At 43.4% G+C, this 24,795-nt stretch overlaps 1 protein-coding gene across 1 annotated transcript; it reads right to left on the bottom strand.

Moving 5' to 3' along the window:
* Window positions 1-3: 3 nt before the first annotated feature.
* On the bottom strand, window positions 4-18,427 carry KICS2 (KICSTOR subunit 2). The gene is made up of 3 exons (XM_048835926.2): window positions 18,108-18,427; window positions 11,517-11,805; window positions 4-1,375 (listed from the first exon to the last, which is right to left on the bottom strand). Exons 1-3 carry the CDS (start codon window positions 18,340-18,342, stop codon window positions 559-561), a joined length of 1,341 nt encoding a protein of 446 aa, XP_048691883.1. The 5' UTR covers window positions 18,343-18,427; the 3' UTR covers window positions 4-558.
* Between the last annotated feature and the right edge of the window lie 6,368 nt (window positions 18,428-24,795).

Below are 24,795 nucleotides of genomic sequence, written 5' to 3'. Positions count from 1 at the left end.
ACATTTTATGACGTATTAACTTTATTGCAGTTGTTTGCTTGAAGATCTGCAAGTTTCCAATAATTCCCAATGAGTATCATTGTTAAGAAACAAGATTCCATTATAGTTCCTGATGGTTAGTAAAACAGCAGTGTGTTCTGAAAAGACAACTTAATCATTCTAACCATGTTTTCAATACATTCTGCATAAGTTATAGTCAGTGATCAGCATAATATAAAGTGCACACATTCCACTTAGTTAAGGACAAAATGTCATGGACTGAAAAATATTAATTCATACTATCAATACAGCACCATGCAAAAAAAGCTACCTGGGCCATTTTGGTGCACCACAGCTAAGTCATCCCCATGTGTACAGCCTAGAAAATTCTTTCTATATTTTTATTCAAATAAAATTTAGCTTTAGTTTTCTTTAGCTAAAAAAGCATTCACAAATATTAAAATAATGGTTCCTTTTTAAACAAACTCTGAGAATTGTGAATTAATGTACTCCTTGAAAGCTATATTTATTTTTTCCAGTCTAATGTATGGCCTTGCAATCTGTAACTCAGTATTTATTTTATCCTTTGGATCCCGGCTTTAGGCCTGCAAAAGCTTTGGAGTTCTTGAGGGAATGTGAGATTTCATTTAGAAAAGAGATGAAATGTGAGTCCCTCTCTGATTTCTTAGCCTCAAAAATAACTACAATGGTAAAATGAGGTTCAGGGCGTGTCAGAAAGTATGTGCTTTGGACTTTGTCATCATAGAAGTGAACAACCTTGTCCAAACTGTTGAGGTCAGAGGTTCTGTCAGTCATAATCATGATTACATTGGGCCAGTGCATTACAGGCCTGTCACTGGGCAGAGAGACCACAGCTGGGTATTGATCCACCCCCTTTGGGGCTTCCCTGTAAGAGTGGGGATGATGGTAGCCATGTCCCTGGAAGCTCTCTGACCCACGGTTGTCAAAGATAAGAGAAACATTAACAGCGTCATATTTCCTGATGAAGCTGGAAATTTTCCCAAAATAATCAGGGTTAGTTTTAGCAGTTAATGTTTTCATTTCGGATGCAGTTGTTTGTCGACTGAGGGCCTCATGAAAGTAAAAGCTAAACTTGGCAAGGAGAATGTTTTTGAGTTTCAGCAACCAGAGGAAAAGGTGTGGTGGTTGTACAGCCTTCTGAGACTGCCCTCCAAACAGATGTTTCTTGGTCTCCCGCTGTTTCTCAAAAATTTGTCCCCACGTCTGCAGCTTTGTGTGAGCGCTGTGCAAGTTCACTAGGGATGGGAGGAACTTCCACTCTGAGATCTGAGCCTGAGCCTTTAAAAGATGTGCAAGCACATCCACTTCCAGCTGGAAGCTGCTTTCAAGAGGACTGAGGATTGGATGGTGAAATCTAGAAAACAAAACATTTTTAAAAGTGTGATGGATGTTGCACATGACAACAAAAGTGTTATATTCACTAGTACACCAACTTGCCGGCAAAGCATCATTGAAAGTCAAAGTGTTGGCAGAAGAATTAATTTAAAAAGCATTACTTTTAACATTGTTTTTGCATAAATATTTTAAATTAAAAATGTAGCATCTCTTCATACCTGATAAAAGAAAGAATTTGATAAGTTCCAACGCAATAAGTTCCAAAACCAATGCCACCTCCCTTTCCAATCACTAGAATACTGAATTTTAAAAAAAACCCTGCTAGTTATTTTAATATTACGTAACTACTGGCAGTAAGACACTTTTTGATGGTTATGGACCAGTTACCAGACATCTTTATCAAAGCAACTAACACACCCAAAATTGAACGATCATTGTCCAACTAGGTTTCCTCATAGTCCCTTGTTTCCTCATAATGAAATGGGAGCAGCAGGGGCTGAATAGGGAGAATTGGTAAATAAAACCGTAATTGTATCTGCTGCCAAACCTGCTCTCAAACTTTAAATCACAACAGCTGAGGGGCAAGATCTGATGGAGGTCTGGCCAACATCACACTGGAGCTGCTATCATAGCTGAATCCATCAGACACCAGAAAATTGAGGACAAGATCATCCCTTCACTTGTACAACAGAAGTTGAAGGGGGGGGGGGGAGAACCACACAAAAAACCCCAGCTCTTACGTCTGAGTGCCTGTCATAAATATAAAGGGAAGGGTAAACCCCTTTAAAATCCCTCCTGGCCAGAGGAAAAATCCTCTCACCTGTAAAGGGTTAAGAAGCTAAAGATAACCTCGCTAGCACCTGACCAAAATGACCAATGAGGAGACAAGATACTTTCAAAAGCTGGGAGGAGGGAGAGAAACAAAGGGTCTGTGTCTCTCTGTTGGTATGCTGCTTTGCCGGGATAGAACAGGAATGGAGTCTTAGAACTTTTAGTAAGTAATCTAGCTAGGTATGCGTTAGATTATGATTTCTTTAAATGGCTGAGAAAAGAATTGTGCTGAACAGAATGACTATTTCTGTCTGTGTGTCTTTTTTGTAACTTAAGGTTTTGCCTAGAGGGATTCTATTTGTGCTGAAAATGGCCCACCTTGATTATCATGCACATTGTAGGGAGAGTGGTCACTTTGGATAAGCTATTACCAGCAGGAGAGTGAGTTTGTGTGTGTGGTTTTTGGAGAGGGGTGAGGGGGTGAGAGAACCTGGATTTGTGCAGGAAATGGCCCACCTTGATTATCATACACATTGTGAAGAGAGTGGTCACTTTGGATGGGCTATTACCAGCAGGAGAGTGAGTTTGTGGGGGGGGGGGGGGGGGAGAGTGATAAAACCTGGATTTGTGCTGGAAATGGCCCAACTTGATGATCACTTTAGATAAGCTATTACCAGCAGGACAGTGGGGTGGGAGGGGGTATTGTTTCATGGTCTCTGTGTGTATATAATGTCTTCTGCAGTTTCCACGGTATGCATCCGATGAAGTGAGCTGTAGCTCACGAAAGCTCATGCTCAAATAAATTGGTTAGTCTCTAAGGTGCCACAAGTACTCCTTTTCTGTTTTGAATCTAATTACCCTGTAAGGTACCTACCATCCTGATTTTACAAGGGTGATTCCTTTACTCCTATTTACTTCTATTTCTATTAAAAGTCTTCTTGTAAGAAAACTGAATGCTTTTTCATTGTTCTCAGATCCAAGGGTTTGGGTCTGTGGTCACCTATGCAAATTAGTGAGGATTTTTACCAAACCTTTCCCAGAAAGTGGGGGTGCAAGGGTTGGGAGGATTTTGGGGGGAAAGACGTGTCCAAACTACGTTTCCCAGTAAACCCAGTTAGAGTTTGGTGGTGGCAGTGGTTATTCCAAGGACAAAAGATAAAATTAATTTGTACCTTGGGGAAGTTTTAACCTAAGCTGGTAAAAGTAAGCTTAGGAGGTTTTCATGCAGGTCCCCACATCTGTACCCTAGAGTTCAGAGTGGGGGAGGAACCTTGACAGTGCCATTATGTGTTTTATGCACAATAGGGATCCTGCCATGTCAGAGCAGGCCTGGGTGAGATGGGACACAGGAAATTAGAGAATTTCTTCATCTCCCTTTTCTTAATTTAACTTGAACTTTTAATATGCCTCTTATTTAGAGGAAGCAGAGCAGCTCCACGCTCTTGCGTGTGTGACATGTACAGAAACTCAGTTTCCAGTCAAGTAACAAACATGTATGTTTGGAACTTACTTTAGCTAGAAGGGGAAACTCATGTATTATAGAATATCCCTTCAAAAACATTATAGCCATATGTGCAAAATCTGTGACTGGTCCTACAGGCACTGCAAAAGAATTCCAGCCATCACTGGATTTTCTCCTAAGCAGATATCTCCTCCAAACTGAGCACTTAAATCCTCATTTTGAATAGGTACAATGTTTACAGGCAATTGTCCTATTCAAAAGCAAATCTCAAATTACCACAGGAAGTTTCTCATCAGGAGTCTATCTATCCAAGATGGTATGCATCAGTTGTTCTGATGGAATTTCCCAATCCATCATGACCACTGATGGTGCTGCAAGAGTCCTAAGGCAGCAAAAAGAAAAGGAGTACTTGTGGCACCTTAGAGACTAACCAATTTATTTGAGCATAAGCTTTCGTGAGCTACAGCTCACTTCATCGGATGCATACTGTGGCTTTCCACAGTATGCATCCGATGAAGTGAGCTGTAGCTCACGAAAGCTTATGCTCAAATAAATTGGTTAGTCTCTAAGGTGCCACAAGTACTCCTTTTCTTTTTGTGAATACAGACTAGCACGGCTGTTACTAAGGCAGCAAGTTTCAGAGTAACAGCCGTGTTAGTCTGTATTCGCAAAAAGAAAAGGAGTACTTGTGGCACCTTAGAGTGAGCTGTAGCTCACGAAAGCTTATGCTCAAATAAATTGGTTAGTCTCTAAGGTGCCACAAGTACTCCTTTTCTTTTTGCTAAGGCAGCAAGTGATACTAGCAGAGTACACCACTGTATCTTCACTGATACAGTAATGTGATCTTGGTTTTGAATCAAGATGGAAATTGCATATAAGATCTAATATACTGTACCATATCATATAAAAGGTGTTGTGCTGTCACACAGAAATTGTTTTACTGGATCAGACCAGTGGCCTCACTGGTGTGATATTCTCTCTCTGATGGTAGCCAGTACCAGATACTTCAGAGGAAGTTGCAAGAAATCCCTAATTGGAAATTATTGAAAAAAACCACCCACATGGAAAGTTTTTTCCTAACCTCTCAAAATAAGTGGTTAGTTTATATCCTGAAGCATAAGTGTTTGTATGCTTTCTAAAATAAAAAATAAATTTAGTTCTATCTAATGAAAGTGAGAGAGAACTCATTTCTCTCTCCCTGTTATAACAACTAACAAAAGGGGGACATGGGTGTGTCCCCCTTGTTTGCTCCTGTTTGATACATAAAAGTCTGTTTGGTTTGGGTTCTTAATTTTCTTCTGACACGATTAATTCAGAACTTGTCTATCCTGTTTTTCCTGAACAAGGTATAACATGCTGACTCCTTCAAGTAAGGGCTGAGAATGCTCCCAATTAGTTTTTATGGGCCACTAAGCAAAAACAGGACAGACAAGATGTAATTTTCCTTATATTTTTAAGGGAAAAGAAATTAAAAGGTAGATTTCAGATGACCAGGCCTCATGTAAGTCATCTTAAAACAGCAAAAAAGCACATTTCCCCCCACCCCATTTTTTTGGCAGGTATCTAAGGGAAACAGGAACCAGTATAACTCATTTCTCTGGTGCATACGAACATTGACAGTGAGACAAAAACCTGAGAACGGAGTCTGACAGATTATAGAACAGTGTTAAAAGTAGCCATCAGCAGTTGGTTGTGCGGCATTAATACAACCTTTCTAGCTTTCTTTTTTTTTTGGGGGGGGGGGTGATGGGGGAGCAGGAAGAGAAGAGTTATTTTGAAAGAAATCTGGCAGATCACATGATGAACATTGCCCCGAAGATAAATTAGACAATTTAACCAACATTAACGCTTTATATTAACACACATTTTGGCTTTCTACTGCAACAAAGATCCAGGGTTTACTGGCTATTTCAGATGGTGGGGAGCCACAGGTCTATTAGAACAGTTCTCTGAGAAAATGAGCGTGCTGATTAATAAGAATATTCTACCACGTACACAGCATTATGTATTTATTTTCACTGATCTGCTGTCTGTTAGGACAATGTTATTTCGATGCTGTCTATTAAGCGAATTCATTCTTCTGAAACCCTATTTCTTCTAAATAGTCCCAAAATGTGCTATACTTAAACCATCAAGCGTTTGAACACACTTATTATAGCGATACTGACCGATGAAGGGTATTCATCATTAAAAGCAGCTAAAATATTCATGTAAATGCAGTTCTGCCAAGTCTTGTGGATTAACATTATGATATGCAGCTCCCAACTCCCACTTTGCTTCATGCCTCATAGCGATATTTTCATGTCTCACTACACAGCAGGATATGTTAAATGGTTTTAATCCAAAAATACACATCAACCTCGACTAAAAGCTTGAAAGTATGCTGACTGCAGAATAAATGAACAGGTATATACCAAGAACATCTGCTTTAAGTAAGTCTCATAACACAGAAATGTCTTGAGGAAGCATAGCATTGCATAAAATGGACACGATTTTTACAATATTCTAGTAGAACACTGACACTGTACCTCAAAATAATACCTTGTACCCACATATTTATCACTGTTATATAGGTTTTACACTAAGTATGGCTTGTAAGGTATCATGAAAAGTCTGTTGAACATTACTATCCTGTTCAATTGTACGTATTACCATTGTATGTGAAGTTAGCTATATGTTAGTTATTGCAATGTGTGTGTTTGGGAGATGCCCACAAGCTAGCTTTTCTATGGCAACAAAGGAGCAACTAACACCCCCAAAACAGATTTACATCAGTACTAGCCAGCCATGTATTCATGGCCCATTAAGAAGAATCTACTCTCCCAGTGGATCCCTCCCAGAGACTCCTGAGAGAGCACAGACATGATGGGAGCTGTCTAACCCCTGTGACACAGCAACGATCTTTCCAGCACCAGGAAGAGAGTACAGTAACTCCTCACTTAAAGTCATCCTGGTTAACATTGTTTTGTTATTAGGTTGCTGATCTATTACAGAACATACTCATTTAAAGTCGCACAATGTTCCGCTATAAGGTTGTTTGGCTTGCCCCATTCCACTCGCCCAGCATTCCAGATGGGGAGCAGGCAAGCCCCCGACGCTGGGATGCCAAGCAGGCAGAGAGGGACAAGCCCTTGCGCCCCGACCCCGCTCCATGACAAGAGCACCGGGTGCACAGAGAAGGGCAAGCCCCGTGCCCTGACCCCACTACGCCCCTGCATCAACCAAGCTTCACACTCATCATTTGTGCGTACAGTATTAAATTGTTTAAAATTTAAAAAACTTACACTGTATATGTATATAATGTCTTTTGTCTGGCAAAAATTCTTTCCCTGGAACCTAACCCCCCCAATTTACATTAATTCTTATAGGGAAATTGGATTCGCTTAACTTTGTTTCACTTAAAGTAGCATTTTTCAGGATCATAACTATGTTAAGCAAGGAGTTACTGTTTTAAAATGAGGGGCGATGATATCACCTCTCTCCTCCCCCACCTACTCTGAAGTCAACAAGAATGTTTGGAAGACTGAACTGGGGAGACTGGTCCCAGACTGAGCAGGGAAGTCAGCCTGTGTATTAAGAACCGTGAACTGCTTACAACACCTAGATGTCACATACAAAGTAATATTTAACTTTTTGCTCTGAAACTGTGAACCCAGCCAGGAGGGATCTACTCTTGCCTAGCAAGAAGGCCTATCAAAACTAAATGGGCCATTGAGGGACATCACAATACAAAGATTTTGTTAATTGCCCCCTAGCAGCCACAAAGAGGCTATCTGCAAAAGGGCTCATCCCCTTAGCTTGAATTCTGGAAGAAGAAAATCAAAGCAGCTGATAATATTTTTCATCTCTGTTTTGCTGTTTGGACTCTCACAGGGCTGGAGCTAAAAAACAGAAGGAGGAATCCTGGCTTAGCTCTAAAAGACATTCCGAGCTGACCGATTACTACAACTCTGTCACCTTTTGGAACCATAGACTAATTCATTTGTGTATATATGCTCGGCCACTTTAACCTTGTAATAACTCCCTTATTTCTTTTCTTAGTTAATAAATCCTTAAACAGTTTATGATAGAATTGGCTTCAAGCATGGTATTTGGAGTGAGATCTAAGGTACAAACTGACCTGGGGTAAGTGACTGGTCTCTCCCACCTGCAGAAGTAAAGAAACAGATTGATAGAGCCAGAAGAGTTCCCAGAAGTTACCTACTACAGGACAGGCCTAACAAAGAAAATAACAGAACGCCACTAGCGGTCACCTTCAGCCCCCAACTAAAACCCCTCCAACGCATTATTAAGGATCTACAACCTATCCTAAAGGATGACCCAACACTCTCACAAGTCTTGGGAGACAGGCCAGTCCTTGCCTACAGACAGCCCCGCAACCTGAAGCAAATACTCACCAACAACCACATACCACACAACAGAACCACTAACCCAGGAACTTATCCTTGCAACAAAGCCCGTTGCCAATTGTGCCCACATATCTATTCAGGGGACACCATCACAGGGCCTAATAACATCAGCCACACTATCAGAGGCTCGTTCACCTGCACATCCACCAATGTGATATATGCCATCATGTGCCAGCAATGCCCCTCTGCCATGTACATTGGTCAAACTGGACAGTCTCTACGTAAAAGAATAAATGGACACAAATCAGATGTCAAGAATTATAACATTCATAAACCAGTCGGAGAACACTTCAATCTCTCTGGTCACGCAATCACAGACATGAAGGTCGCTATCTTAAAACAAAAAAACTTCAAATCCAGACTCCAGCGAGAAACTGCTGAATTGGAATTCATTTGCAAATTGGATACTATTAATTTAGGCTTAAATAGAGACTGGGAGTGGCTAAGTCATTATGCAAGGTAGCCTGTTTCCTCTTGTTTTTTCCTACCCCCCCCCCCCCCCGATGTTCTGGTTTAACTTGGATTTAAACTTGGAGAGTGGTCAGTTTAGATGAGCTATTACCAGCAGGAGAGTGAGTTTGTGTGTGTATGGGGGTGGGGGGGATGTGAGAAAACCTGGATTTATGCAGGAAATAGCCCGACTTGATTATGTAAAGAGTTGTCACTTTGGATGGGCTAGCACCAGCAGGAGAGTGAATTTGTGTGGGGGGGGCGGAGGGTGAGAAAACCTGGATTTGTGCTGGAAATGGCCCACCTGTTGATCACTTTAGATAAGCTATTACCAGCAGGACAGTGGGGTGGGAGGAGGTATTGTTTCATATTCTCTGTGTGTATATAAAGTCTGCTGCAGTTTCCACAGTATGCATCTGATGAAGTGAGCTGTAGCTCACGAAAGCTCATGCTCAAATAAATTGGTTAGTCTCTAAGGTGCCACAAGTACTCCTTTTCTTTTTGCGAAACAATCTGAGTCTTTTCTGATCTTTGGTGTATAGCAACCAACTACCACTAAACCCAGCTTGCCTGGGTAGCAAGAGAGACTGGAATGCCCCAGGGGATTGTCTGAGACTCCATGGTAAGAAAAGGAGTACTTGTGGCACCTTTGAGACTAACCAATTTATTTGAGCATAAGCTTTCGTGAGCTACAATGCATCCGATGAAGTGAGCTGTAGCTCACGAAAGCTCATGCTCAAATAAATTGGTTAGTCTCTAAGGTGCCACAAGTCCTCCTTTTCTTTTTGCGAATACAGACTAACACGGCTGTTACTCTGATCCATGGTAAGAATGTTATAGTGCTTCAGGAGTTCACACTTGTTACTGGGTTGGTGAAATCTAATTGCAGAACATACAACCAGTTTGGGGTCTTTGCCCTGCTTCTTGACAGTTTGCCCAGAGGTTGGCACTCATAGTCATGAGCCACTCCAGACAGCATGATACCTTGCTCCATTTTTTATATCCATATACATATTTAAATTTTCCAAGTAAATAAAATGAAGGAAGGAAGGACAGAGAGGTCAGAGGAGATGATCACAGTGGTCCTATCTGGCCTTAAAAATCTACGAATCAAGTTACTAATAACGGCCCAGATTTTGAGATGCAGATGAAGAACATTCACATACTCCCAGGAAGGGGACAAGGAGAAGAGATGGCACAAAGGTGGCTTTATTACACTCCCCCGATTCTGAGATTTCACATTGCTCTAATATATGATAGGGACTGATCAGGTGCAAACTGCTCTAGTCTACACTTGCTGGCAGTAGCCTGCAGAGACTGTTCTGGCAACTGAGGAACACCAGAGTTGAAGGAAGCCCTAGCTACATCCCCTTTTGGCATAGAAGTCACTATGCTGGCTCTATGTCACTTTCGGATTCATCTGTCATAGAGGGAGCCATCTAATCCAGAGCAGGATTAGAGCTATCATCTCTGGCAGCCATCTCAAATCTAAAGAACACAAAGGATGAAAAAATACATTAAAAAGTTATAAGACTAGTGACAGGGACACGAAATCTATTTTAAAAAGTTTGAAGTTTCCAGGTATTACCCATAATCTCTTTGCCAATTTTGGTCATTTTACATTTCTTAGCATGTTTTGCTCTTCCACTGACTTGTGAAACAGGCTACACAAGTGCTGTCAAGCATACAGCATAAACCAAATGGAAACAGATCTTTTTCTCCCATCTTAGATAATGATTTTTGCATTAAGAGGGAAAAGTTTCTGAAACATGCAATTTTTAAAGTGCATTGTTTAAGTGCCTTTAATGTTCTAAGCTTCTAGCAGTTCCAAAGTGATTCTGCCTATGTTTCTTACACTATGTTATTAGTGTCCTTTTTACCTAACCACTTGCACTGGTAGCCAACAAGAGCTGAGTCTGCAGAAATTACTTTGAAATGGTAAATTATTAAACTGGAGTGCCTAGATTTGGAATGTTTTAAAGCAGCACTGAAAATTATGTTGATTCTTCCTAAAGCATGTGTAGGTTTAAAATCTAGTTTAGCTTCCATACATAGGAACCCCTCAAATGTATTTCTGCTGATAATGTGATTGTTAACTAAAAGAGAAAGTAAACTGAACATTTTTCGTTAGCTTTCAAAGACTGTCTACAACAGCTGACCATTTTAAAACAATTATCATTGTTTTATTCTATATATTAAGTCATCCTCTTTTCAATTTTATCCCACAGTACATTTCAAAATCACTATTAGTGGAACGGCATCTATATTTTAGATAACTAAGAAACAGCCTCTCTTTGTATGGACCTTTGTGTCAGCTGCGATCAGGTTGGGAGCTCCTGCTATCGTTCATAAATTTGATCATCTACAGTTTGCAACTAGATGGCATACTGAAACTCCGGCACTTGCTGTCCTGTTGGTTCAATAAATCTCAAGTTGATTTACTTCAGGGTATAGTGTAAAGCCTTTCCAGAGAGGCAACAATGGTATTCATAAAGAAATATATCCTGGAGTGAGATTTTAATTTACCTGTAGATAAACTACACATTATTTTAATCTCTACATATGCTTCTGGAGACTAGGTGATGGGCACATTATCCAGTGTGAAAACAAAACTGCTCAGATGCAACTATTTGTATTTTATTTCTACACTAATTCCATGTTCATCCTCATACACTTAGGTCCACTTTGAATTTAACATAAATTTTCCACATGAAACCCTGCTGCTGCAAAACTCCCTTCTCTGCCTATAATTAACACAACTCTTCCTATTTGCCAAGTGCAGGAAATGATTGAGAAGACAATTCTGTGACCATGATGAGCTAAACTATCTTAGTATTTTCTTGCAAGAAGGGTCATGTTTTGAGTACTGGAGAAATGCTGTGTTACTCATGTCACATTTGTTTAATGCATGAACTCAGGTGGAGGACTGTGCTGCTTAACAAAAGCATAGGACAGCAAAATTATTATACCTGCTGGAGAAGACTTGCTTAGGCCTCATCCTTATTTACAGTACTGCAGAGAACATCATGACACATCTGAGTATTTAATGCTAACAAACAGGAACTCACCTTGAGCTGTATTTCTTTAGGATGGATTCCAAAATGTTTACCAGTTCCTCAGAGTTAATGAACTTTTGGGTGCTGAGGGTGAACATTTTTTCATAGAAGTCAGCAATTTCCATCCGAGCCTGAACAAAAAAACAGAGCTGTTCAGACAGGTGAGAAAGCAGCTCTTCCAAGTGAGGAGCTGTTCCTCCTAGTGCATTGCGACCTGTCGCCACCACCTTCTTCAGCTCATTGTGCAGAGATGTATAGATGGTTCGGATGGAGTCCTTTCGGCTGAAGAATGACTGACCACCTGTTCAGATAAATACGAATGTATTACCAAAACCCAGCGATGGCAAAGATAGATAACAATACTGGAAAATGGTGAACATCCATGCTTCCTTTCAGCTAGGTGCTCCTAAATGTCTACATTAAGACACTTCACTGCGGTATTTTTCCACTCACAGAATACCTCTCAGATAAGTACACTGGGAATAAGCATTTGCATAGGCACTACACGTAATTTTGTTCAGTGACTGGCATAATTCATGCTTGTTGCAATTCATTTTTCAACAAGGGACTGGGTATAAGACTTTCCTCTCTGCCTGCCTCCCTCCCACCCATCTCCAATTTTCAGGAAAGTCACAATATAAATATGTTAGGAAGGCTAGGTGAGAATTTATCAGTTGTGACCTGGAAACACTCCTTCCTCCGGACACTAGACACACATGAGTCATGATGCAATTTTAATAATGTATGATACTATTAATAACACTAGACCTTTTAATGTGACAATGCTCTTTAAAACACAAAACATTTAAAATTTGTAAGACAGAACTTAAATGTGAACCATACAATTATGTGTTTACCAAAGGTTTTTCAACTCCCCAAACAACCCAACTGCAAATCAAAATCCCAGAGGAAAACAATACCCACATACTTCAGAGGACTGCATGGCAGGTTATTCCATAACAAGACAAAACGCAAACAAGTACAACATCTTAAATTGAGAACAAGGGGAATGTGGGCTCGTATTTTCTCAACAGCTACTTGACACCACTTGGGATTTAAAAGAACCAACACAGAAAAAATGTAAAGATACTTCATTAGATGCCAGGAACGGACCGCATGAAGGCACCATTTCACTAGCTGTGATTAATAATCTACACTGAAGGCCACCTGTATTATTAAACATATGCATGGATCTGCTGCAGAGGTGTCATTGCTTCATAACTCCATCCTGCAACAAAGGGCAGCTACCCGCATGAATGGAGCAGAAAGAAAATGTGCTATGTAGGAATGACAGGATGCTAGGGCCCAAGAGATATCTTGGGGTGAAACAGAGCAAAAAGACTGTTGTCCTACTAAGCTGTGATTCAATCACAAGCCTCCCCTGATGTACTGTTGGATGTCATCATATGCCCACACCAACTACCTTCCCACGACATTTAACCTGTTTCGTAGTAAACTAAAATGTTTTAAAAGGGACCTGCTAAAAGAAAAAATTGCTGTGCCTGTGCTCTTTTTGCTTCTTTATGAGGTAACAAAGGGAGCCTGAAAATTTTGTTAAGCCTTTACTGTTTGATTCTTACATTATAAATTTAGGTCTTATCTACTCTTATCCATTCTATCGTGACTGGACAACTAGTGGAATTAAATGTAGAGTTGAAAGGGGAAGGGATTTTTAGTCCCTTTAGATTCCATGACTTCAGCCAGCCCCTGCTGGGAGCTGCAGGGTCCCCCACCACCCCAGGGGAACCCCTAGAGTTCAGCAGAGGGGGACCCTGGAGCTCCCAGCCCACCCGCGGCTGCCCAGGCTCCTCATTTTATCATGGATATTTTTTAGTAAACGTCATGGACAGGTCACAGGCATTGCCCGTGACCTGTCCCTGAGGTTTACGAAAAATATCCGTGACAAAATCTTAGCCTTACTAATAATCTTAATATTTTGGATGCTATGCACACTCCATTATAAAAGATTCTTGTGACCCTTTCTGAAAAAAAAACAAACTTAATTTCATTGTTTGCAGCAGGACTGAAATTTGGCAGGCAGCAAGTCCTGAGGCTAGGGAAGCACCTTTTCATTGTCCCATGAAATTCCATTCAGGGTTAGCAGAGAGAGAAACTTTTTTAAATTGTCATTTCCCTTCTGTTGCCAAATTCTTGCTGACAGTTCAAGCAATGTACCACAGCAACAAGGTGAACATGAACGTGCTAAATCTGGGCCCAAGTTGCAATCAAGGCAGAAGTAGAGAATAGACAACTGCAGAATAAATCCTGTGAAAAATATAGTATGTGGTTTTGTAATTAAAGCCTGTCAAAGTACAAGGGGGCCAAAATAAGGTTGCATAAGCAACCTAAACTCTTTAATTTTACAATCTAAGAAACATCCTTCCAACATAATAATGTATTACATGCAAAAAACTAAGCAGCAAAAAAAGCGCAGTTTTTTTAAGAAAACAGCAACCAAAAACAAAGAAAAAAACCAGCCTTTGCCGGCTGCTTCTAAGATGCTGCATTACGTTATGAGGACAGACCCCACCACAGGTCATGTAACATTATGTATAGTGACACTGCAAACCTCTCTCTCCTCTTTCACAGGCAGGATTCCAACCATAAATCTGTAGAAAACCTTACTCACTGACTATTTGCATTATTTCCACTTACATCTGCAGCTTGCAATCATGTCAGTTCACTGAACCAGGCAAAAACACCAGAAACTCAGCAGGCTCAACACAGAAGGCAAAAGATTCAACATTCACAGAGCATTTATGCCCCCATGTTGCAGGTGAATCTACTGGGGCTAAAACAATGCCCAGGCAGAACCCCACTGACTTCAATGGAAAAGGAGTACTTGTGGCACCTTAGAGACTAACAAATTTATTTGAGCATACGCTTTTGTGAGCTACAGCTCACTTCATCTCTATGCAGGGGTCCACTCCTAGGGGACAGATTGCAGGATCAGCACCTTTGTTCCAATCTAATTCATTCTGGGAACAGAAGTTGGGAATTTTAAGTTCACAGAGCGCAAGCCTTAAAATGGAATTCCCTTCATTTTTCAGGCTGAAAGATATGCTAACATGTTAAGGAAAATCCATGTAACAAAGAATATATATTTTAAAAACACTGCTTCAAAGACGAGATTTTATGCTGATATTGAAACAGTTTGACTCAGGACCTCAAGTTTTCAAATACTTTGCAACTGCAAACTTGACAGAAACTTTTTCAAACACCAGAGAAACAAAATGAAAACTCTCGTCTCTGCTGGCCCCCAAAGTCCACAACAAGCCATTTGAACAAATGATACCTGATTATCCAAAGTCAATTTAGCCTGGTGTCTGATGTCAGCAGGTATGACATATTAGCCTGAGTAGTAACAAGTTATCTTGCTTACATTTGAAATTACAAACCTACGTAACCAAGTTGTGGCACAGGATATGACTGATCAGTTTCTGGACGAAAAAGAATTGTTTTTTTAAAATGCCTCTCACGCACCAACAGTGTTAAAGAGAGTGCCCATGTGCACGTTCAGCCACAAAGCCTAGAACTTTAAAATCTGTTTTATTGTAAAGAAAAATATCAGCAAGGCTAATAGAGTTATCATTATCCCGTTCTTTTTTAGAGAAACGGACCAGGCTACTTTGGTGGCTGTTGAAGATGGATATCCATCAACTTGAGTTTAAAATATTTGCAGAGCTGGTGTTATGTTTTTAAACACTCCACATTTTAGTGAAAGACGTGATAGTTGTGTGAAACCCAAGGACTGAGCTTATGATTTTTGCACTATTTTAGAACAGCATCATACAGCACTTTCCCCTGGATACGGACAGTGGACAGAATCAGACTACTACATACATCATCACCAAACCAGAATTTGCAGCAAGTTGCACAAAGTTGTATATTTACTTCAGAACTGCAGCACTCCATACCCATGGTTTTCATATTAAAATCTTTAACCCAATCATGTTCCTATTATCTCATCCCCCGTATCTCAAATACAGTATTTTAGGAAAAGAATTCCAAAACCAGATTGTGCCTCAAAACTACTTAGGACATTTGTAATTGCAAAAGGTTCTTTTCACATCAAATCCATCTCAGGTAATCAAAAGTTACAGGAATCCAAGTGAAAAGCCACCACTGACAACAGCACTAATTTGCATTCTTGTCAGCAGTCTCAAGCAGAGAACTGAATGGGCATGAAATTTTAACTATCTTCTTAAGCCTAAAAGTGGTTTCCCCATCTCATGGTAGGGGCATAATAATGGCAGAGCATGGAGAAACTTTCACTGTTGTTCATGAAATATTGGTTTGTGAATAAATAAGACTGACGACTCTGGGTCCGTCAATTCTGTACTTTCTACAAGCACTAAATTCACTTTTTAAGTAACAGCTTTACAGGAGGACAGAAATTTTTCTTCCTGAAGCTTACATTCCTATTATAAGAGAGAGCGTTTAAAGTCTCTACTTAAATATAAACTGAACTGAAATGTTTCAGGTGCCCTACAGAGTTATAGGACAGATCCTTGGCCTTCAATATGCCCTGTGTGCCACTTCTAGATGTAAAAGGGAAATCAGCTGCCTTCAACAGGCCATCTGGAATGCCCCTACATAAGAGGAAATCACAGCTGGCATAAAATCAGCATAACCAAGCAGAGGGCAGAAGGGGTTACGACTAGAGCTTCTTATGTTCCTGCCACCCCCATCTGTGTAACAGCTTTTAGGGGGGCTGTTAGCAGCCTGTGTAAATTAAAGAGCAGCCTCGGGGCTGCTAACTTTAGCCTCTTGGGCAGGAGTAATCATTAATTTTTTGTCAAGGTCCAAATTTCTTGGTCAGGGTATAGTCAAGGTCCAGACTCCAGAGGAGGAGAAAAAATAATGATAAGTAAATAAAGATTTTGGGGTCTGTTCAAAAGCATCTGGCGGTCCAGATTTGACCCACAGTCTGCCTATTGACTACCCTTGCACTAGGACCATGAGTGCAAAGATGACATGAACCCTCTGTCCCACCCCTTTTAGGCACTGCACTGAGAAGTTTGGCCAGACCCATGGCCACAGTACCTAACTGTGGGGATTCTTACACATTTTGCCCAGTCTCAAAAGACACACATTGTTAAGTTGCCAGATAGTATAAGGCACAGCAGTTATTCATCAACTCACATGTTTTGCATCTACCTTCATACTATCATATACCCAAGGGTGGCCCTACAGGTGTAACAGGTACCATCTAGCACTGTTTTTTTTTGTTTTGTTTTTAAATATATGTATATAAAGCAGCGGGGAGAGGGAGAAGATTAAATCAGGGGTTCTCAAACTTCATTGCACCGCGACCCCCTTCTGACAAAAATTACTACACGACCCCAATAGGGAGGACCGAAGCCTAAGCCCACACAAGCCCCACTGACCTGGGCGGGGAGGCAAAGCTGAAGCCCAAAGGCTTCAGCCCCAGGTTGGGAGGGGCCTGTAACCTGAGTCCCAACATGCAGGGCTGAAACCCTAAGGCTTTGGCCTTGGGTGGTGGGGCACTGGCTTTAGCCCTGGCTCTGTGCCCCAGGAAGTCCAAGCCAGCCTTGGCAACCCCATTAAAATGGGGGTCACAACCCTCTTTGGGATCCTGACCCTGAATTTGAGAACTGCTGGATTAGATAATCAAATATTGTGTGTATGAATATAAATGCTGTAAACTATAACTCTGGAGGCCAAAATCCTAGTATTTGTATAGAACACACTGAATGTGGTCAGAGGTAGTGCAAACTTTCCCCAGTGCACTGCTAGCATGCTCAACTCAGACATTAAGGGGCAACATCTAGCAGGTTACAGAACTGTTCAGTCTGAACAACCAGTCAATCCTTGGCCTTGCTGCTGAGACTACACAGGAGGATGTAAATCAGGGGTTCTCAAACTGGGGGTCAGGACCCCACAGGGGGTCATGAGGTTATTACATGGGGGGGGGGGTCATGAGCTATCAGCCTCCACCCCAAACCCTGCCTCCAGAATTTGTAATGGTGTTAGATACATAAAAAAGTATTTTTAATTTATCAGAGGCTTGCTATGTGAAAGGGGTCACCAGTACGAAAGTTTGAGATCCACTGATGTAAGGGATGGCTGTAATTAGGACAGTCAGCTAGAAAGCAGCCTGAGACCACCACACTCATTTCACTCAGGCTCCTGAAACGTGGGGTACCTAGATTTGAGCAGTGACTTAGCAGGGAAGGCGTTAGCACCCTGCAGGGCTTGACGCCAGCAGCCCCAGGACCGCATTCCGAGGCCAGCCAGGGCTCCGAGCCCCACCTCTCTGCGAGCCGTACGCGGCGCCGGGGATGCTGCTGTCAGTGGCCACAAGCGGCAGCAGCGGACCTTTGCCTCCTCGGGCACCAGGTCCGGCGGCCGGACGTTGAAGGCCGGCCCCGGCTCCCATTCAGCAGCGGCACCGCCCCTCTGCACTGTCCCCCACCAGTACGGCTGGCCGCCCCTGGGGCCCGGTCCCCTCCCTGGGCAGGCCCCCCCCCAAAGCCCGGCCCCCAGGGGCGCTGCCAGGCGGGGCCCCCCCAAGCGGCAGGAGGCGGCCGCCAGAGCGTGGGCGCCCGGCGGCCCCCGAGGCCCGAGCCCGGCGGGTACCTAGCTTCTGGCCCAGGAAGGTCATGCTGTGATAGGCCTTCTCGGCGGCGGCCAGGTGCGCCAGCCCGGCCAGCAGGGAGAGCCAGCTGGCTCCCGCGCTCTTGTTGGCCTCCCGCTCCTTCTCCACATTGTCCTTGGCCTTGTCGTACGAGAAGATGCCCAGGTGGGAGAAGAAGGTCTCCAGCACGGCCTGCTCCAGCGGCACCGGGGCGCCCAGCGGGATCGACTCGCCCATGCCGCGCCGCCGGCCGCCTCCAGCTTCCCGCCGGGCACGCGACGAGCCAGGCCACCCCGCACCCGCCCCTTCGCCCGGCACGTGAGCGGGATGGGGCGGGGCGTCGCCGCGCGGACTCCGCCCCTCGTTGGGCATGTGACATGGGGGGGAGGGGAAGTCGCGAGGGCCAAGGCGCGTGCTCCAGGAAAAGCCGGGTGACGTGGGCGGGTAGAAAGCACCTGCACTGCGGTGGGGTGTGGGCGCGGTTGTCTCGGGCGCTGAGCGTGGCGAAGGGCGGCTGGTGGGTGCCCCAGAGAGCGGGGCGGAGCTCGCGGCCCCGCGTTCTCACGGCTCCCCTGCGGCAGGGGCGGGCAGCCTGAGCCTGGTCCCTCGGGCTCTGCGGGGATTGCTCAGGCTCTCGCCGCCTCAGGGACCCCGGCCCCTTCCCTCTGTGCTGCCTCAGGGGTGGACAGAGCGTTTCCTCCTGGGGGAATTGTGCAGAAATTAACCACGTGTGCGCAGAATTTCCTTTCCCCCACAGAAATGGGCTGCAGTGATGGTGGCTTCTGCTAGAGGCCGCTGGACCCTGCAGAGCCCAGCTGGCAAATAGGAGGCTGGGGCGGCCCGGAAGCAGGGGAGGGAACTGGAGGGTTCCCAGCAGTTGCATTTCTCGGCACCCCCTGAAGGAAGGAGGGGGTGGCATTCAGGAAACTCCTTAAAAAGAAAAGGAGGACTTGGGACACCTTAGAGACTAACAAGGTGTCCCAAGTCCTCCTTTTCTTTTTGCGGATACAGACTAACAGGGCTGCTACTCTGAAACCTGTCATTATGCAGGAAACTCCTTGCAAGCCCGGGACCCAGCATCAGGCTGTTTCTCCCTCTGGATTCCTGGGCTCTAGGAGGTAGAGGGTGTATGGGGGGGGGGGTTTCTGGTGCTGGGTTGGGGTGGGGAGGGGGGGGGGAAGGCAGAGAAACAGGAGCTGGGCTGTCATAGGGGTTTCTTTGTCTCTCCTCCTGGGGGAAATTTTGTGTGTCTGTATTGTTACAAATACCTTTGCTGACAGTATTTTGAAATAAATTACCAAAATAATTGAAACTGGTATGATTATATAGTGTTGTTTTGACAAATAACATTTGCAGAATTTTAAAATATTGTGCACATGATTTTTTATTTTTTGGTTTAGAATTCCCCCAGGAGGAAGCATTGCATAGAAAGGGAGCTGGGTTGTACTGGGGTGTAAGGCCGGAAGGGACCATTACATCATCTGCTCTCACTTGCTGTACCCTAGGGAGCCACTCATCTAGTTTTATGCCACACAGTCTTTTTGGCTTGTTTGTCTGGTGGCCCGTACTGGGACAAAACCAGCAGGGTTGCCAACTTGCTGAGTGCAGAAAACCAAACACCCCTACCCTGCCCCTTCTCTGAGGCCCTGCCGGCACTTACTCCATCCCCCCTCCCTCCATCACTCGCTCTCACCCACCTTGCTCATTTTCACTGGGCTGGGGAAGGGGGTTGGGGTGTGGCAGTGGGTGAGGACTCCAGCTGGGGGTATGGGCTCTGGGATAGGGCCAGGGATGAGGGTTTGGGGTGCGGGAGGTGTCGCAGGGGTGGGGCAGGGGTGTGGGGTGAGGGGGGGTTGAGGGTTCTGGCTGGGGGTATGGGCTGTGGGGCTGGGATGAGGGATTTGGGGTTCAGGAGGGGGCTCAGCTGGGGGGTGGGGCTGAGGGGTTTGGAGTGCACGAGGGGGCTCTGGGCTGGGGCAAGGGGTTGGGGTACGGAAGTGGGTAAGGGTGATCCCTGGTTCCTGTGTTATGTGAAGGGATAAATAACACTTCCTTATTCATTTTCTCCACACCATTTATGATTTTATAGACCTCTATCATATTTCCCCATTAGTCGTCTCTCTCCCAAGCTGAACGGTCCCAGTCTTCTCATATGAAAGCAGTTCCATGTCCCCTAATAATTTTTGTTGCCCTTCTCTACCTTTTCCAATTCTAATACGTGGTTTTTTGAGATGGAGCAACCAGAACTGCATGAAGTATTCAAGGTGTGGCCAAACCAGGGATTTATACAGTGGCATTATGATATTTACTGTCTTATTATCTATTCGTTTCCTAAAGGTTCCTAACATTCTGTTAGCTTTTTTGACTGCAACTGCACATTGAGTGGATGTTTTCAGAGAACTATCCACAGTGACTTCAAGATCTCTTACTTGAGTGGCAACATCTCACTTATATCCCATCATTTTGTATGTATAGTTGGGATTTTATTTGCCATTATGCATTACTTTGCATTTATCAACATTGAATTTCAGTTGCAATTTTCAGAGTAGCAGCCATGTTAGTCTGTATCCGCAAAAAGAAAAGAGTACTTATGGCACCTTTAGAGACTAACAAATTTATTATATATTATTTTATTATTTCATGTATAAGCTTTCTTGTTTTGTTGCCCGGTTCTCCAGTTTTGTGAGATCCCATTGTAACTGTTTGCAGTCTGCTTTGGACTTAACTCTCTTGAGTAATTTTGTATCATTTGCAAACTTTGCCACCTCACTGTTTACCCATTTTCCCAGATCATTTATGAATATGTTGAACAGCACTGGTCCCAGTACAGATCTCTGGGGGAACCCTGTGTACCTCTCTCCATTCTCAAAAAGAAAAGGAGTACTTGTGGCACCTTAGAGACTAACCAATTTATTTGAGCATGAGCTTTCGTGAGCTACAGCTCACTTCATCGGATGCATACCGTGGAAACTGCAGCAGACTTTATATATACACAGAGAATATGAAACTACCTTCTCCCACCCCACTGTCCTGCTGGTAATAGCTTATCTAAAGTGATCATCAGGTTGGGCCATTTCCAGCACAAATCCAGGTTTTCTCACCCTCCACCCCCCCACACAAATTCACTCTCCTGCTGGTGATAGCCCATCCAAAGTGACAACTCTTTACACAATGTGCATGATAATCAAGTTGGGCCATTTCCTGCACAAATCCAGGTTCTCTCACCCCCTCACCCCCCTCCCAAAAACCACACACACAAACTCACTATCCTGCTGGTAATAGCTCATCCAAAGTGACCATTCTCCCTACAATGTGCATGATAATCAAGGTGGGCCATTTCCAGCACAAATCCAGGTTTTCTCACATCCCCCCCACCCCCATACACACACAAACTCACTCTCCTGCTGGTAATAGCTCATCCAAACTGACCACTCTCCAAGTTTAAATCCAAGTTAAACCAGAACATCTGGGGGGGGGGGGGGTAGGAAAAAACAAGAGGAAATAGGCTACCTTGCATAATGACTTAGCCACTCCCAGTCTCTATTTAAGCCTAAATTAATAGTATCCAATTTGCAAATGAATTCCAATTCAGCAGTTTCTCGCTGGAGTCTGGATTTGAAGTTTTTTTGTTTTAAGATAGCGACCTTCATGTCTGTGATTGCGTGACCAGAGAAATTGAAGTGTTCTCCGACTGGTTTTTGAATGTTATAATTCTTGACATCTGATTTGTGTCCATTTATTCTTTTACATAGAGACTGTCCAGTTTGACCAATGTACATGGCAGAGGGGCATTGCTGGCACATGATGGCATATATCACATTGGTGGATGTGCAGGTGAACGAGCCTCTGCTAGTGTGGCTGATGTTATTAGGCCCTGTGATGGTGTCCCCTGAATAGATATGTGGGCACAATTGGCAACGGGCTTTGTTGCAAGGATAAGTTCCTGGGTTAGTGGTTCTGTTGTGTGGTATGTGGTTGTTGGTGAGTATTTGCTTCAGGTTGCGGGGCTGTCTGTAGGCAAGGATTGGCCTGTCTCCCAAGATTTGTGAGAGTGTTGGGTCATCCTTTAGGATAGGTTGTAGATCCTTAATAATGCGTTGGAGGGGTTTTAGTTGGGGGCTGAAGGTGACCGCTAGTGGCGTTCTGTTATTTTCTTTGTTAGGCCTGTCCTGTAGTAGGTAACTTCTGGGAACTCTTCTGGCTCTATCAATCTGTTTCTTTACTTCTGCAGGTGGGTATTGTAGTTGTAAGAAAGCTTGACAGAGATCTTGTAGGTGTTTGTCTCTGTCTGAGGGGTTGGAGCAAATGCGGTTATATCGCAGAGCTTGGCTGTAGACGATGGATAGTGTGGTGTGGTCAGGGTGAAAGCTGGAGGCATGTAGGTAGGAATAGCGGTCAGTAGGTTTCCGGTATAGGGTGGTGTTTATGTGACCATTGTTTATTAGCACTGTAGTGTCCAGGAAGTGGATCTCTTGTGTGGACTGGACCAGGCTGAGGTTGGTGGTGGGATGGAAATTGTTGAAATCATGGTGGAATTCCTCAAGGGCTTCTTTTCCATGGGTCCAGATGATGAAGATGTCATCAATATAGCGCAAGTAGAGTAGGGGCTTTAGGGGACGAGAGCTGAGGAAGCGTTGTTCTAAATCAGCCATAGAAATGTTGGCATACTGTGGGGCCATGCGGGTACCCATAGCAGTGCCGCTGATCTGAAGGTATACATTGTCCCCAAATGTGAAATAGTTATGGGTAAGGACAAAGTCACAAAGTTCAGCCACCAGGTTAGCCGTGACATTATCGGGGATAGTGTTCCTGACGGCTTGTAGTCCATCTTTGTGTGGAATGTTGGTGTAGAGGGCTTCTACATCCATAGTGGCCAGGATGGTGTTATCAGGAAGATCACCGATGGATTGAAGTTTCCTCAGGAAGTCAGTGGTGTCTCGACTGTAGCTGGGAGTGCTGGTAGCGTAGGGCCTGAGGAGGGAGTCTACATAGCCAGACAATCCTGCTGTCAGGTGCCAATGCCTGAGATGATGGGGCGCCCAGGATTTCCAGGTTTATGGATCTTGGGTAGTAGATAGAATATCCCAGGTCGGGGTTCCAGGGGTGTGTCTGTGCGGATTTGATCTTGTGCTTTTTCAGGAAGTTTCTTGAGCAAATGCTGTAGTTGCTTTTGGTAACTCTCAGTGGGATCATAGGGTAATGGCTTGTAGAAACTCATGTTGGAGAGCTGCCGAGCAGCCTCTTGTTCATATTCCGACCTATTCATGATGACAACAGCACCTCCTTTGTCAGCCTTTTTGATTATGATGTCAGAGTTGTTTCTGAGGCTGTGGATGGCATTGCGTTCCGCATGGCTGAGGTTATGGGGCAACTTACCATTTATTTCTACCTTCTGTTTCCTGTCTTTTAACCAATGATTGATTCATGAGAGGACCTTCCTTCTTTTCCCATTACTGCTTAGTTTGCTTAAGAGTCTTTGGTGAGGGACCTTGTCAAAGGCTTTCTGAAAGTCCAAGTACATTATATCCACTGAATCACCCTTGTCCATGTTTGTTGACCTCCTCAAAGAATTCTGAAATATTGGTGATGCATGATTTTCTTTTGCAAAAGCTGTGTTGAGTCTTCCCAAACAAATCATGTTCATTTATGTGTCTGGTAATTTCTGTTCTTTACTACACTTTAAGCCAGTTTGCCTGGACTTACTGGCCTGAAATTGCCAGGATTGCCTCTTGAGCCTTTTTAAAAAATTGGTGTCACATTAGCTATCTTCAGTCATCTGGTATAGAAGCTGATTTAAATGATAGGTTATATACCACAGTTAGTAGTTCTTCAATTTCATATCTGAGGTCCTTCAGAACTCTTGGGTGAATACCATCTGGCCCTGGGAATTTATTACTGTTTAATGTATTAATTTGATCAAAACCTCCTCTAGTGACATCTTAATCTGGCAGAGTTCCTCAGATTTGTCACCTAGAAAGAAGAATGGCTCAGGTGTGGGCATCTCCTTCACATCCTCTACAGTGAAGACCAATGCAAAAAATTCATTTAAATTCTCTGCAATGGCCTTGTCTTCCTTGAGTGCTTCTTTAGCACCTCAATCATCCAGTTGCCCACTGACTGTTTGGCAGACTTCCTGCTTCTGATGTACTTTGTTTCTGAGTCTCTTGCTAGTAGCTCTTCAAATTCTTTTTTGGCCTGCCTAATTATACTTTTACACTTGACTTGCCAGAGTTTATGCTCCTTTTTATTTTCATCACTAGTATTTGACTTACAATTTTTAAAGAATGCATTTTTGCCTCCAACCATCTCTTTTACTCTGTTTAGCTATGGTGATTTTTTTTTTTGTTCCTCTATTTTTTTAATATGGGATATACATTTAATTTGAGTCTCTATTATAGTGTTTTTAAAAAGTTTCCACGCAGGCATTTCACTCAGGGTCACAGGGCTGGTGGTGACACAATCCCTTACTGGTCTGAATTGAACCCCAAAACGTCACAGTGACATACCAGAGATGTTCCTTTCCGGAAGGAGGTAACTGACATATATCTCCCTGTTTGGCCAGTTGTGTATTTTATGACTCACACTGCATGCCTATTTGCATAGTGAGCCAGGTGAAAATTGAGAGATTGTAAAATCTAAATAGAAGGGAAATCGACTGGAAGAAACAAAAAGCTGGGTTGGCATATCTTT

The sequence above is a fragment of the Caretta caretta genome, chromosome 1, assembly GCF_965140235.1.
Source record: "Caretta caretta isolate rCarCar2 chromosome 1, rCarCar1.hap1, whole genome shotgun sequence".
Taxonomy (NCBI): Eukaryota; Metazoa; Chordata; order Testudines; family Cheloniidae; genus Caretta; species Caretta caretta.
The sequence above is the reverse complement of the archived record's forward strand: the minus strand, read 5'-3'. Positions and strand labels throughout refer to the sequence as shown.

Coding starts and splice junctions, on each gene's coding strand:
- KICS2 (XM_048835926.2), bottom strand. CDS start 18,342: ATGGGCGAGTCGATCCCGCTGGGCGCCCCGGTGCCGCTGGAGCAGGCC. Junction 11,806..18,107: donor CTTCCTGGGCCAGAAGCTAG/GTACCCGCCGGG, acceptor TTATCTGAACAG/GTGGTCAGTCATTCTTCAGC. Junction 1,376..11,516: donor CTAAAGAAATACAGCTCAAG/GTGAGTTCCTGT, acceptor TTTGTTTTCTAG/ATTTCACCATCCAATCCTCA.